General features: G+C 31.0%; 4 protein-coding genes across 4 annotated transcripts in view; all 4 read left to right on the forward strand.

The window, feature by feature from the left end:
* LOC137622987 (pro-resilin-like) overlaps positions 1 to 14,706 on the forward strand; it is a 100,973-nt gene that overhangs the window by 68,151 nt on the left and 18,116 nt on the right. The window lies entirely within an intron of this gene.
* Positions 1,775 to 2,556, forward strand: LOC137623738 (pro-resilin-like). The gene is made up of 3 exons (XM_068354562.1): positions 1,775 to 1,823; positions 1,979 to 2,050; positions 2,166 to 2,556. The coding sequence occupies exons 1-3, from the start codon at positions 1,812 to 1,814 to the stop codon at positions 2,484 to 2,486; spliced, it is 405 nt and encodes a 134-aa protein (XP_068210663.1). The 5' UTR covers positions 1,775 to 1,811; the 3' UTR covers positions 2,487 to 2,556.
* LOC137623740 (pro-resilin-like) lies at positions 8,374 to 9,175 on the forward strand. The gene is made up of 3 exons (XM_068354565.1): positions 8,374 to 8,405; positions 8,562 to 8,633; positions 8,749 to 9,175. Exons 1-3 carry the CDS (start codon positions 8,394 to 8,396, stop codon positions 9,067 to 9,069), a joined length of 405 nt encoding a protein of 134 aa, XP_068210666.1. The 5' UTR covers positions 8,374 to 8,393; the 3' UTR covers positions 9,070 to 9,175.
* Positions 14,031 to 14,675, forward strand: LOC137623739 (pro-resilin-like). Its single transcript, XM_068354564.1, has 2 exons — positions 14,031 to 14,177; positions 14,293 to 14,675. The coding sequence occupies exons 1-2, from the start codon at positions 14,094 to 14,096 to the stop codon at positions 14,611 to 14,613; spliced, it is 405 nt and encodes a 134-aa protein (XP_068210665.1). The 5' UTR covers positions 14,031 to 14,093; the 3' UTR covers positions 14,614 to 14,675.

Below are 14,706 nucleotides of genomic sequence, written 5' to 3' on the forward strand. Positions count from 1 at the left end.
CCTTACATTTACAGATTAATTGTCCTTCGGGAAAAAAAACTAAAATAAGAATAACATTATGAAAAATAGCTGTATAGATAAACACTGAAAATGGGCATTCAGGGAACAAAGCCACATTATCATCATTACCAATATATCTTGGTACAAAGTTCTTTTTGCCTTCCGAACATTTATCAAGTTACATTCAACTATCCTAAATATAACAGCTAAGAAACCAGATTACGTGAACTATAGATATAATGTTTAATAATACTTTCCAAGGCAAGAAACATTTTACGGGAAAAGGAAATTCCGATGTTTGTGATAATGAAATTAATATTAATTTTACTACGAGGGGCATAATCATAAAAACCCAATTCACGGAAAACTTAACTGGCAAAGTCTATATCTTGTTGAGGATATTGAAAGGAGAAATTGCATAGGAAATTATTGTTTTATTTTGTCCAAATGGGCTTGAACGTATTACCTAACCTCTGTGATAAATCATTTGTTTATTCTGAGCAGGTAATTTCGTGATGAAGAGATGAAATAAAGACTACATTTTAATGAAAAACCTTTTTACAGCTAACGAACCTAGTCTATTGGAATGATTCAGCTGTTAAGGTCCATGGAAATTATTTAAATGAATACAAGATAAAAAGAAAAGGTCTTGTAAGTTTATTCGATCGCAATGGGTCAAGGTCTAGCCTAGCATTGACCTACGCAATGTTCTAGTTTAATTATTAACCTGTTTTAAAGGTCTAGATGAGATCAAAAGCGACATTCATGTATCCTGATTTTACCTAATAGTTAAAAGGACCATCGTCGGGGCTAAAACAAACAATGGAGTAATGAGAAAGAAGATCACAACAGGAAATATTTTCATATCACCAAAAATTATACGCAGCACAATAGAAGATACATTGTGTTGTAAAATCTCAATACCTTTTGTTATATGTTTCCTACATCTGAAGCTAATCATATTTACTGTAGCGATTTGCTATACGATGATTACCAAAGTTCTATTTAGCTGTACAATAATAAACATTAAGAATCACTCGCCAACGGAATCTTGAACAATAAATCTATCAGACATTGATCATTTCACCAACATTCTTTTTGTATATCTTTATGATGATTCCATAGCAAACTCCACGTTCTTTAAGTAGGTTAGATTCTCATATTTTGATAATATAGGTAGCTTAGGGCAAAACAGAATTGGTGACCACCTGGTAAAATGAATAACGTTAAGCTTATATCTTCTATGCATAAAAAGAAAGAGTAAATATGCCTAATGTGTCCTTAGGAAAACAAAGAAAGATGCATTTATAGGGAAATTTTGGGTAGTTTATTCCAGCGACCATTTATTTCGGGATTGGCTTGAGTGTTCCAAAAGTAGTCCAAATTAAGCATGACATGACCTAGAAAATTAACAAAGATATCAAGGACTCTTTAAGCTAAAGATAATCTGATACCTTGGTACTATGGTATGGAATATATAAATACAACTCATACTGACGTCGACTCTTAATAAACAGAAGTAATCCACTTGAATTGGTTGCATAAATTAGTTTCTATCTAAAAAAATAAACTCCATAAAGATCGACATATGTTCAATAACTAGCCTGATCCCTTTATCAATTTCTTTTGGACATTAAGGACGGTGCATGGCAACAGCTTACAGGGAAAAAGTTAAAGTTTGGAAATTTAACAGGAAAAACTTGTTTGTGAATCGAATGTCAGACTCCACCCACCTTGCGCTGATGGTATATATAGACTTCGTGAGGCAGGACAAGGCATCAGTTTCTTTCCGAGACTTCTACTACATCAACATGGTTTCCAAGGTAAGATATAATACATATTTAACTATTTAAATTTTATAGTTATATATATGCATTTTCACAAATAATGTATATGCTAATTATAACCATTATAAAAACACACTAGATTTTGACATAATGCATAATACTGATTATCACAATTTCAAATGCTATTTCAGGTTCTCTTTGCTCTTCTGGGATTAGCTGCCCTCGTAGCAGCTGACAGCTTTGAAAGATATGCTCCACCCAGGGTGAGTGTTATTCATATCCTTAATGTTACAATAAAAGCTTTGTAAAATGATACTGAAACATTACTAATAGCATCAAGGAAACACAGTGATGATTGAGGATACCTTTGCATTGCAGTACTCTTCTGGTTCCTCCGAATCCTTCGAGTCTAGTGAGGCTCAATATAACTTCAACTGGGCTGTCAACCACGCCCCCTCCCGCAACGACTTCGGACACCAGGAAGCCCGTGATGGAGACAACACTCAGGGATCCTACTACGTCCAGCTCCCCGACGGTCGCCTGCAGAAGGTAGCCTTCCACGTCGATGGTGACGATGGATACATCGCTGACGTCACCTACTCCGGTGAGGCTCAGTTCCCCGACTCCAACTCCGCCTCCTTCGAGTCTCGTGAAGCTCCTAGATATTACTACGGTTCTGATTCCAACGAATCCAAATAGATAACGAATTTACACCTGAATAATTACTCTACTTTGATATTTATTGTTGTGGTACTCGTACCTTCAGCATACATGCCTAATTTATTTTAATAAATTATTATATACTCATAGTTCTCTTAATAACCTTGGAATACTGCCAGAACCTGTATTACCATAGAGCATCGTTATTAATTGACTTGTTATACAGTTCAATGGTCAGGTTTCATTGAAATAACATAGTAAGATATAAATATAAATAACATATATATATATATATATATATATATATATATATATATATATATATATATATATATATATATATATATATATATATATTCTTAAGCAGATGCAATGTGAAAAATCATAGCCAGTATCATGGTTACTTGAAAATGAAATTAGTTGGATTTAAGAAATAATAGTAACATTCTCTTATTATTATTGTGAAAATAAACACTAGTGTTTATTTGGTGACAACTTAAGCAAAGAAGCTGAGTTGTCAAGCCTTTAAATTATAGTCAATTTATAGATAATCAATTAATAATATTCTATTTCGAATATATCGTTACACGATATGGGCTTCGATTACCATAGCACATAAATCCTTTAGTAACCGATGATAATAGTAAACACAACCCTTCTGTCAATATTAAAATCAAAATTTAGCAATATTGGCAATTGCATTGTATTTATATTAAACAGCTTATGCAAATATTTATGTATATTACTTGTTAATGCTCAAGACTTTCAGAATATGGATAAATAGCGATAAAAATAGATGAAGGTAACTCTAATAGTCTTTGATAAGCTTTAATTGGTGTTAATAGATTTTACAAATTTTTAATATAATTCGTATTGTATTACTAAACAGTAAAATATTTAGGTATGAGGATTTACTATGCATTCGGTCATATGATGCCATTAAGAAAATGCCGCCAATATCTGTGGTTAATGACTGCAAGGGCATGCGATTATAGAAACTATAAGATATACAAATTGTATATCCTGTTATTTTATTTTTGTGGAACAAATACTAAGTAAAAACTATTGATGCGTTATTTTGGTCAAATTCAATCGTCATTTTAGATATTTTTGCAATAATTGATCTTGAAATACAAACTAGATGAAAACTTACGTTACTCAGCCCATTAAAAACAACATATCAGTAACCAAGTGTAATGTGAAGAATTATGATTCTCTTTCATATTCCTTCTTTTCATTACATTCTGATTCTTAACAGCTGGGTTAATTAACATCTAATCTTATATCATATGGAAAGGAATTTCTTTCAGTGTTATCTGAGTGTTAGATCATTCATATATCCTTAATGGTCTAATACAGTGGTTCCCAAACTATCTTACCTGACGCCCCCTTTTTGCTTGCAGTAGACCCGTACGCCCCCACTCCTCTCTTTTCATTTTTATATGAAATGATTCTTACATTTATTTCTTAGCACTGTACAGGAAAACAGATTTCTGTTTGTATAACATTTTAATAATGGAAGCCACTCAAACAAATAATAGTACATTCCAGTAACTAAAAACGAAACATTTGGTTCAAAGTGAACAAAAAAAAGTTTGAACACGCCCCCCTTGTATCGTCCTCACGCCCCCCTAGTGGAGCGCGCCCCCCAGTTTGGGAACCACTGGTCTAATACGTTGTTACAAATAGGTTTTAAGATAAAATGCTGATTTGTTTTGATCTAAGAAATCTTTAACCCATCGTTTAGGATCTTTATTTTTGTCATTTTTCTTTTTCTCTTGGATTTTACTTCAGCAGAGATAAAACTGTCTCTCTTTAAAATTAGATCCAGAAATTGCTCGTACACAGATTGCAGAAAGAGTAATTTCACCATCCAGTTACTGCTTTTGAAATATTTTACATTATTGGTTCATCATTTGTCTCGTAGTTTATTTATTTCTTTATTTCCTTTCCTCACTAGGCTATTTTTTCCTGTTGGAGCCCATGGGCTTAAAGCATCCTGCTTTTCCAAATAGGGTTGTAGTTTAGCTAATAATAATAATAATAATAATAATAATAATAATAATAATAATAATAATAATAATAATAATAATATGACAACGCAGTTAGAGAGATATGGCTCCTCCTGAAAAGAAAATTATTCAGAAATAAATGTATGAATTTTAGGTTTTATATCGTATGCAGTATTGAACTTTATGGCTTTATCTGATCAAGTAATGTCTCAGCACAGCTTTACCTGTTTAAAAATGTTTCGGTAATTTAATGTCATTAGTAGTAATTTAACATCTAATAATACTAATGATAATGATGCTTTATTAATTGGTGGATACTTGGTTATGCCCGAAGACGAAGCACAGTAAGTTATCTAAATAAAACATCTAATGCTAATTTCAAAGCAATTAATTTTATTTTATTTTTATCTTTTTTATTTCTCTATAGATTAAGATTGAGCTTTGCAGTTTTCTTATTCTCAAATTACTGAAGATATACAAATTGTTGGTCATTCAGAATTACAAAAAATAAAAATTCATTTACGAAGAATAATAGTATAATTCATCGCTGAGTTTGTACATCCATCAATCAAAATGAAATAACTACCTGAGTTACATAACTTGTTATAAGATTCTTATTGCCTTCAGAACAAAATTTCTTAAACATTGGAGCTGTTTTAAAGCAAAGGTTTCAAAAGCCAGATATATTTTTCTACGATAAATAAGTTTTATATAATGATGAAAATTCCAGTATTAACCTTAAATGGAAAACAAGTGGAAGGGTCAAAATGATATCGTTGGGGGATTAATTTTACATTAAAGACAATTCCCATAAATAATATTAGGAAAAGAAAGAAATATGATTTTTCCAACAAAGTGGCTTAAAATTTTATACCTATATGATTTTACGTGTAGATAACTACAGGATAAAAAAATTGAATAAAGACCATTTTTTATATTATGAATTATATACCAAGGCTTATTTACAGCCAACAATCTTGGATTATTGGAATAAATAAGTTAATAAATTTATTGGAAATTATTTAAAGGGATACAAGATTCGTAAGAAGATCTTGCGAGAGCATTCTTTCGCAAGGGGTCACGGTCAAGCTCGACATTGGACACCTCGAAGTTTCAGTATATTGTTAATCCGGTTTAAAGGTCTGGATCAGATCCAAATGTACATGCAAGTATAACATACCTTAAATCTTGCCAAATGTTTATTTTTTATTTTACTATGTGTGCTTTAATAAGCGATGGAGTGATGAGGTAAAAATTTTAAATATCCAAGTAAACCTGCTCCAGTATAGATGAGATAACTCTTCCGCATTTCTCATAAGCTTTGTGTATTGACTCGTAAGATGTCAATTTTCTTTGATAAATAATTTCCAATACCAAAAAAAAAAATAAAATAAAATAAAAAATAAAATAAAAATAAAAGATGGAATCAAATTATAACATGTTGGATTATATTTCCTAAAATCCACATTCCGTGCAATATGAACTACTATCTTTCTTACATTTTTGACAGCATAAATATGTTTTGTATTTTACTATTTCTTTTTCAAACTACATAATTTTGTATATTAGGTAAATACATACATATATATATATATATATATATATATATATATATATATATATATATATATATATATATATATCAAATCACGGTGGCTCATAGAATTAAATATCTTACCTTTAAGTAATAACAAAAACACCCAATATACTACAAACATAAATTGAATTAATATAGTTGTATAGTTGCCTTGTTATTTCATGTTTTAAAAGTTTCATTCAACATTTATTTAAATTGCAGAATTATATGTTCTTTCGGATTTTTTTCAGGGAAAAGAATGAAAATATGGAAGCAAAATGATAGACTGTAATGATAATAGGTAATATCGAGAAGGGCACTGTACTCAGGCTTATAAAGTGCAAATGAATTCTCTCAGAGGTGTGAGAAAACTTTCCCATACAAATCTAGGTTCTTAATTATTTCAATACGTGATTAAGATTTATTTGGAACTTTCACCCTTTTTAGTAGCAACTAAAATTAATAGACAGTTCATTAACACTAGGCACAAACAGCTGAAGCTAATTTTTCATTGCAGCATTATTCTAAACATTATTTAACACTAATATCATAAGAATCGTTATAAACATTAAGAATAAAAATGCCAACAAAATAATGTATAGTGAAGCCATCAGATAATGATTATAAAATCAAGATAGTCTGGTGAAATTTACCATAATTGGTTGATAAAGATATAATATAAAGATTTAAATGCACTTTATTAATGTTGAATTCTTGTATATCAATAACTGGATATCCAAATTAACTGTAAAACAGCATTGGTGACCATCTTATAAAACTAAATTTTAAAATATACAGATAATGTGAAGAAATACTTTCAAGTGTGAAAAACATTTTATGGAAAAGGAAATTCTTATGTCTGTGATAATGAAATTAATGTTAATTTTACTGCAAGTGGAATAGTTATAATAACCCATTTCATGGAGAAATTAACTGTTAAAGTCTATATCCTGTTGAAGATATTGAAAGGAGAAACTGCACATTAAAAGTCTGTCTTATTCTGTCCAAATAAGCTTAAACGTATTACATGACTTCAGTGATAAATCATTTGTTTATTCTGAGCAGGTAATTGCGTGATGAAGAGATGAAATAAAGACTACATTTTAATGAAAAACCTTTTTACAGCTAACGAACCTAGTCTATTGGAATGATTCAGCTGTTAAGGTCCATGGAAATTATTGAAATGAATACAAGATAAAAAAAAAAGGTCTTGTCAGTTTATTCGATCGCAATGGGTCAAGGTCTAGCCTAGCATTGACCTACGCAATGTTCTAGTTTAATTATTAACCTGCTTTAAAGGTCTAGATGAGATCAAAAGCGACATTCATGTATCCTGATTTTACCTAATAGTTAAAAGGACCATCGTCGGGGCTAAAGCAAACAATGGAGTGATGAGAAAATAGATCAGAACAGGGACTATTTTGATATCACCAAAAATTATATGCTCCTCAATAGAAGATACATTGAGTTGTAAAATCTCAATACCTTTTGTTATATGTTTCCTACATCTCAAGTTTATTATATTTACTGTAGCGATTTGCTATATGATGATTACCAAAGTTCTCTTTAGCTGTAGAATAAAAAACATTAAGAATCACTCGCCAACGGAATCTTGAACAATAAATCTATCAGACATTGATCAGTTCACCAATATCTTTTTGTATATCTTTATGATGACTCCACGTTCTTTAGGCAGGTTAGATTCTCATATTTTGATAATTTAGGCAGCTTAGGGCAAAACAGAATTGGTGACCACCTGGTAAAATGAATAACGTTAAGCTTATATCTTCTATGCATAAAAAGAAAGAGTAAATATGCCTAATGTGTCCTTAGGAAAACAAAAAAAGATGCATTTATAGGGAAATTTTGGGTAGTTTATTCCAGCGACCATTTAATTTGGGATTGGCGTGAGTGTTCCAAAAGTAGTTCAAATTAAGCATGACATGACCTAGAAAATCAACAAAGATATCAAGGACTCTTTAAGCTAAAGATAATCTGATACCTTGGTACTATGGTATGGAATATATAAATACAACTCATACTGACGTCGACTCAAAATAAACAGAAATAATCCACTTGAATATGTTGCATAAATTAGTTTCTATCTAAAAAATAAACTCCATAAAGATTGTTATATGTTCAATAACTAGCCTGATCCCTTTATCAATTTCTTTTGGACATTAAGGACGGTACATGGCAACAGCTTACTGGGAAAAAGTCAATGTTTGGAAATTTAACAGGAAAAACTTGTTTGTGAATTGAATGTCAGACTCCACCCACCTTGCGCTGATGGTATATATAGAATTCGTGAGGCAGGACAAGGCATCAGTTTCTTTCCGAGACTTCTACTACATCAACATGGTTTCCAAGGTAAGATATAATACATAGTTAACTATTAAAATTTTATAGTTATATATATGCATTTTCACAAATAATGTATATGCTAATTATAACCATTATAAAAACACAACAGATATTTGACAAAATGCATAACAGCGATTATCACAATTTCAAATGCTATTTCAGGTTCTCTTTGCTCTTCTGGGATTAGCTGCCCTTGTAGCAGCTGACAGCTTTGAAAGATATGCTCCACCCAGGGTGAGTGTTATTCATATCCTTAATGTTACAATGAAAGCTTTGTAAAATGATACTGAAACATTACTAATAGCATCAAGGAAACACAGTGATGATTAAGGATACCTTTGCATTGCAGTACTCTTCTGGTTCCTCCGAATCCTTCGAGTCTAGTGAGGCTCAATATAACTTCAACTGGGCTGTCAACCACGCCCCCTCCCGCAACGACTTCGGACACCAGGAAGCCCGTGATGGAGACAACACTCAGGGATCCTACTACGTCCAGCTCCCCGACGGTCGTCTGCAGAAGGTAGCCTTCCACGTCGATGGTGACGATGGATACATCGCTGACGTCACCTACTCCGGTGAGGCTCAGTTCCCCGACTCCAACTCCGCCTCCTTCGAGTCTCGTGAAGCTCCTAGATATTACTACGGTTCTGATTCCAACGAATCCAAATAGATAACGAATTTACACCTGAATAATTACTCTACTTTGATATTTATTGTTGTGGTACTCGTACCTTCAGCATACATGCATAATTTATTTGAATAAATTATTATATAATCATATTTCTCTTAATAACCTTGGAATACTGCCAGAACCTGTATCACCATAGAACATCATGATTAATTGACATGTTATACAGTTCAATGGTCAGGTTTCATTGAAATAACATAGTAAGATATAAATATAAATAACAGATATATATTCTTAAGCAGATGCAATGTGAAAACTCAGAGCCAATATCATGGTTACTTGAAAATGAAACTAGTTAGTTTCAAGAAATAATAATAATATTCTCTTATTACATAATTTTTAAAATAAACACTAGTGTTTCTTTTGGTGACATTCGAAGCCATGGAGCTGATTTCTCAAGTCTTTAAATTACAGTCAATTTGGCAATAATCAATTGTTAATATTTCATTTCGAATCTGGGCTTCGATTAACCATAGCACATAAATTCTCTTGTAATCGATGATAATAGTAAAGACAACCATTCTGTCAATATTGAAGGCAAAACTTAATAACATTAGCAATTGCATTGTATTCATTTTAAATATCCTATGCAGTTTTATGTATATTATCTGTTAATTCTCAGGACTTTCAGAATAGGATTTGCTTGCTTGCTTGGTAAATTGCCTAGCCTTTTGCTGGACACGGGCTCTTGTGTTGGCAGCCCGTCAAGAATAGGATAGATAGCGATAAAAATAATAGATAAAGGTAAATCTAATAGACTCTAATAAGTTTCAATAGACTTTACAAATTTTGAATCTAATGTTTATTGTATTACTAAACAGTAAAATATTTAGGGATGAGGATTTACTATGCATTCGGTCATATCATACCATTAAGAAAATCCCGCCAATATCTGCGGCTAAAGATTGCAATGGCATGCGATTGCAAAAACTGTAAGATACACAAATTTTGTATCCTGTTATTTTATTTTTGTGGATCATAAGCAGAAACTCTTGATGTGTTATTTTGGTTAAAATCAACCGTCAATTTATATATATTTTGCAATAATTGATCTGAAATACAAACTAAATTGAGGATTGTAGTATGAAAACAAACGTTATCCAGCCCAATAAAACAGTATATCAATAATCAAGTGTTCTGTGAAGAATTATGATTCTTCTTCATATTACTTATTTTCATCACGTTTTAATTCTTAACAGCTAGGTTAATTAATTTTCGATCTTATGTCATGAAAATCAATTTAATTCAGTGTTATCTGAATGTTAGATAGTTCATATATCCCTAATGGTCTAATACATTGTTACAAAGAGGTTTTAACACAAATTACTGATATGATTTGTTTAAAAAACAAAACTTTAACCCGTCGCTTATGATTATTATTTTTGTCATTTTTTTACTATACTTCAGCAAAGTTAAACTGTCTGTCTTTAAAATGAGATTCAGATAAGTATCCTAGCAAGAAAACTGCTCTTACACAGATTGCTTAAAAATTAATATCACCTTGTTATTACCGTCTTTGAAATGTTTCATATTAGATGTTCTTACTTCTCTTGTAGTTTATTTATTTCTTTATTTCCCTTCCTCACTAGGCTATTTTTTCCTGTTGGAGCCACTCGATTTATAGCATCCTACTTTTCCAACTATGGATGTAGCTTAGTTAATAATAATAATAATAATAATAATAATAATAATAATAATAATAATAATAATAATAATAATAATAATATGACAACGAAGTTAGAGAGACACAGCTCCCCTTGACAAGGATATCATTCAGGAACAAATGTATGAACTTTATGTTTTATATCGTGTGAGGTATTGAAATTTTTGGCTTCATCTGTTCAAGTAATGTCCCAATACAGCTTTACCTCCTTGAAAATATTCCGGTAATTTAATGTCATTAGTAGTATTTTAGCATCAAGTAATTTCAATTGTAAATACACTATATGTAAAAGGAAAAATTATTTATTTAAATGTACTATGATGCATATATCTTATAAACTGTAAGATTGTAAATGTGTATTTCATAATAAAAGATAAAAAAAGATATCAATGATAACGATGATTTAATAATTGTTAGATACTTTGTTATACCCGAAGACGAAGAACAGTAAGTACTCTTAATAAAACCTCTAATCCAAATGTTAAAGCGATTAATATATTTTTATTTTCATCTATATTTATTTCTATATCAATTAGAGTTGAGCTTTGCAATTTGGTTAATCTAAAGTTACCTGAGCTATACAAATTGTTGGTCATTCAGAATTACAGAAATAAAATTATTCTACGAAGGATAGTGGTATAATTCATTACTGAGTCTGTACATCCACAAATCAAAATGAAATAACTACCTAAGTTACATAACTTGTTATAAGATTCTTATTGCCTTCAGAACTGAATTTCTTAAACTTTGTAGCTGTTGTAAAGTAAGTTTCAAAAGCCAGAAATATTTTTCTTGGAAAGATAAGTTTTAAATGATGTTGAAAATTCCTGTATTAACCTTAATTGGAAAACAATTGGAATGATCAAAATGATATCTTTAGGCTGTTAATCTTAGCGTTAAAGACAATTTCCCGTAGATACTATTGAAAAAGAATGAATTGTTTATGTTAATTCACCCAAAATAACTTGAAAGTAATAACTACATGATTTTTACGTGCAGGTAACTGCATGATAAAAAATGGAATAAAGATAATTTTTTCATTATGAATTATTTATTAAGGCTTATTTAAAACCAACAAGCTTGGATTATTGAAATAAATAAGTTAATAAATTTATTTGAAATTATTCAAAGGGATACAAGACTTGAAAGACGATCTTGCGACAGCATTCTTTCGCAAGGGGTCACGGTCAAGCTCGACATTGGACACCTCGAAGTTTCAGTATATTGTTAATCCGGTTTAAAGGTCTGGATCACATCCAATTGCATATGGATGTATCATGTGACATATTTTTGTTCTTGATATTTATCTCTATTTTCAAATTAGTTCTTTAATAAGCGATGGATTGATGAAAATGTAGAACAAATTAGAAAATATTTTGAAATATCCAAGAAAACTTGCTCCAGAATAGACGACACAACTCTTCCACATTTCACATAAGCTTTGTGTAATGACTCAAAAGATGTCAATTTTCGTTAATAAATGTTTCCAATAACTCTACCCCCCCCCCCTTCCCCCCTAAAAACAAGATGGCATCAAATTAGAACATTCCACATTCCATGCAAATTGAATTCTATCTTTTTTTTTATATTTTTGACAACGTAAATATGTTTTGGATTGTGCCATATATATATATATATATATATATATATATATATATATATATATATATATATATATATATATATATATATATATATATATATATAATGTATATATATATATATATATATATATATATATATATACAGTATATATATATATATATATATATATATATATATAGAGAGAGAGAGAGAGAGAGAGAGAGAGAGAGAGAGAGAGAGAGAGAGAGAGAGAGAGAGAGAGAGAGAGAGAGAGAGAGAGAGAGAGAGAGAGATAAAATCACGGTGGCTCATAGAATTGTATATCTTATGTTTTAGTACTAATATTAATACCCAATATACTGCAAACATAACTCGAATTAATATAGTTGTGTTGTTGTACAGTTGCCATTATGCTGCTATTTAGGTGTGTGTTGTTAATTCAGGTTCAACAACTTTTATTCAACATTCATTTAAATTACAGAATTATATGTTTTTTCAGATGTTTTTCCGGGAAAAGAATAAAAATTTGGAAGAAATATGATAGACTGTAATGATAATAGTTAATAACGAGAAGGGCACTGTACTCAGAATTATAAAGTGCAAATGAATTATTTCAGAGCTGAAAATAACTATCCTATACAGTTCTAGGTTCTTTATTATTTCATTTTGTAATTAAGATTCGTTTAGAATTTTCACCCCTTTTAGTAGCAATAAAAAAAAATGGACATTCTATTAGAATATTACTACACACATAACAGCTGAAGCTAGTTTTTCATTGCAGCATTACTTTAAACATTGTTTAACTTTAAGATCATAAAAATCGTTATAAACAATAAGAATAAAATAACCAACAAAATTGTATAGTAAAGTCATTAGATAATGTTTATGAAATTAAGATAGTCTGGTGAACCTTTTCATATCTGTAAATAACGTAATAATATAGAGATTTCAATACACTTCATTAATGTTGAATTCTTGTATTTTAATAACTGGATATCCAATTTAACTATAAAACAGCATTAGTGACCATCTTATAAGACTAATATTTTTATGCCTATATATTTCATACATATTAGAAAGGATAAATATCTATAATTTAATCTTAAGGTGACTAGGATCATTAACGTATTCCAGGTAGATTTTGATTATTCAAGTTGACCCACCTGTTATGAAGCTATATTTTTCATTATAAAGTGACCTATATAAAACACTCAAAGACTCTTAGGCAAAATATAACTGGTAAATAGGTACTGTCAGATGGAAAACTTAAATACAACTCACATTTACGTTTATGAACTATTATTAAAATTCGTCACCTTAAATATATTACGTAATTTGTTTATGCCAGGAAAAAAAATCGAGAAACACCAAAAGAGCTCTAAAAATGTTGAGTACCTAAAATAATGTCTATTTGTAAATTTTATCAGGATACTCGTATAAGAAGGGTTTATTGCAGCACCTAAGTAAAGTGACAACAACTCTATTGGGAAATCTAACAGGAAAAACTTGTTCTACCATTGAATACCAAACTCCACCTACCTTGCATTGTTGCTATAAATACAATTGTGAGGCAGGACAAGGCATCAGTTTCTTTCCGAGACTTCAACATCAATATGGTTTCCAAAGTGAGATATAATTCTTTTTTTAATTAAGCTTCCTGTTCATAGTTTTGCGCTATGAATATATAGAGATAATTACAACTCTTGTTTAAACAAACGTGAGTTAACACAATGCATAACACCAATTATCAAAATTTCAAATGCTATTTCAGGTTCTCTTCGCTCTTCTGGGATTAGCTGCCCTCGTAGCAGCTGACAGCTTTGAAAGATACTCTCCACCCAGGGTAAGTGATATTTATATCATTAATGTTCTAATGAAAGCTCTGTAAAATAACATTGAAACATTACTGTTTACATCCAATAAACACAATGATAATTACGGATTCCTTTGCATTGCAGTACTCTTCTGGTTCCTCCGAATCCTTCGAGTCCAGCGAGGCTCAGTACAACTTCAACTGGGCTGTCAACCACGCCCCCTCCCGCAATGACTTCGGACACCAGGAAGCCCGTGATGGAGACAACACTCAGGGATCCTACTACGTCCAGCTCCCCGACGGTCGTCTGCAGAAGGTATCCTTCCACGTCGATGGTGACGATGGATACATCGCTGACGTCACCTACTCCGGTGAGGCTCAGTTCCCCGACTCCAACTCCGCTTCTTTCGAGTCTCGTGAAGCTCCCAGATACTTCTACGGTTCTGGTTCCAACGAATCCAAATAGATCATTCAATTCCACCTGAGCATTTATTATACTTTGATATTTGTTGTTGTGGTATTCCTATCTTCGAAGGCATGCATAATTTATTTGAATAAA

This window comes from Palaemon carinicauda, chromosome 30, assembly GCF_036898095.1.
Source record: "Palaemon carinicauda isolate YSFRI2023 chromosome 30, ASM3689809v2, whole genome shotgun sequence".
Classification (NCBI taxonomy): Eukaryota; Metazoa; Arthropoda; class Malacostraca; order Decapoda; family Palaemonidae; genus Palaemon; species Palaemon carinicauda.

Bases quoted from the DNA above. Each gene is read 5' to 3' on its own strand.
- LOC137623738 (XM_068354562.1), top strand. The intron at 2,051-2,165 runs GTGAGTGTTATT...TTTGCATTGCAG, and splicing joins AAAGATATGCTCCACCCAGG to TACTCTTCTGGTTCCTCCGA.
- LOC137623740 (XM_068354565.1), top strand. The intron at 8,634-8,748 runs GTGAGTGTTATT...TTTGCATTGCAG, and splicing joins AAAGATATGCTCCACCCAGG to TACTCTTCTGGTTCCTCCGA.
- LOC137623739 (XM_068354564.1), top strand. From the start codon at position 14,094: ATGCTATTTCAGGTTCTCTTCGCTCTTCTGGGATTAGCTGCCCTCGTA. The intron at 14,178-14,292 runs GTAAGTGATATT...TTTGCATTGCAG, and splicing joins AAAGATACTCTCCACCCAGG to TACTCTTCTGGTTCCTCCGA.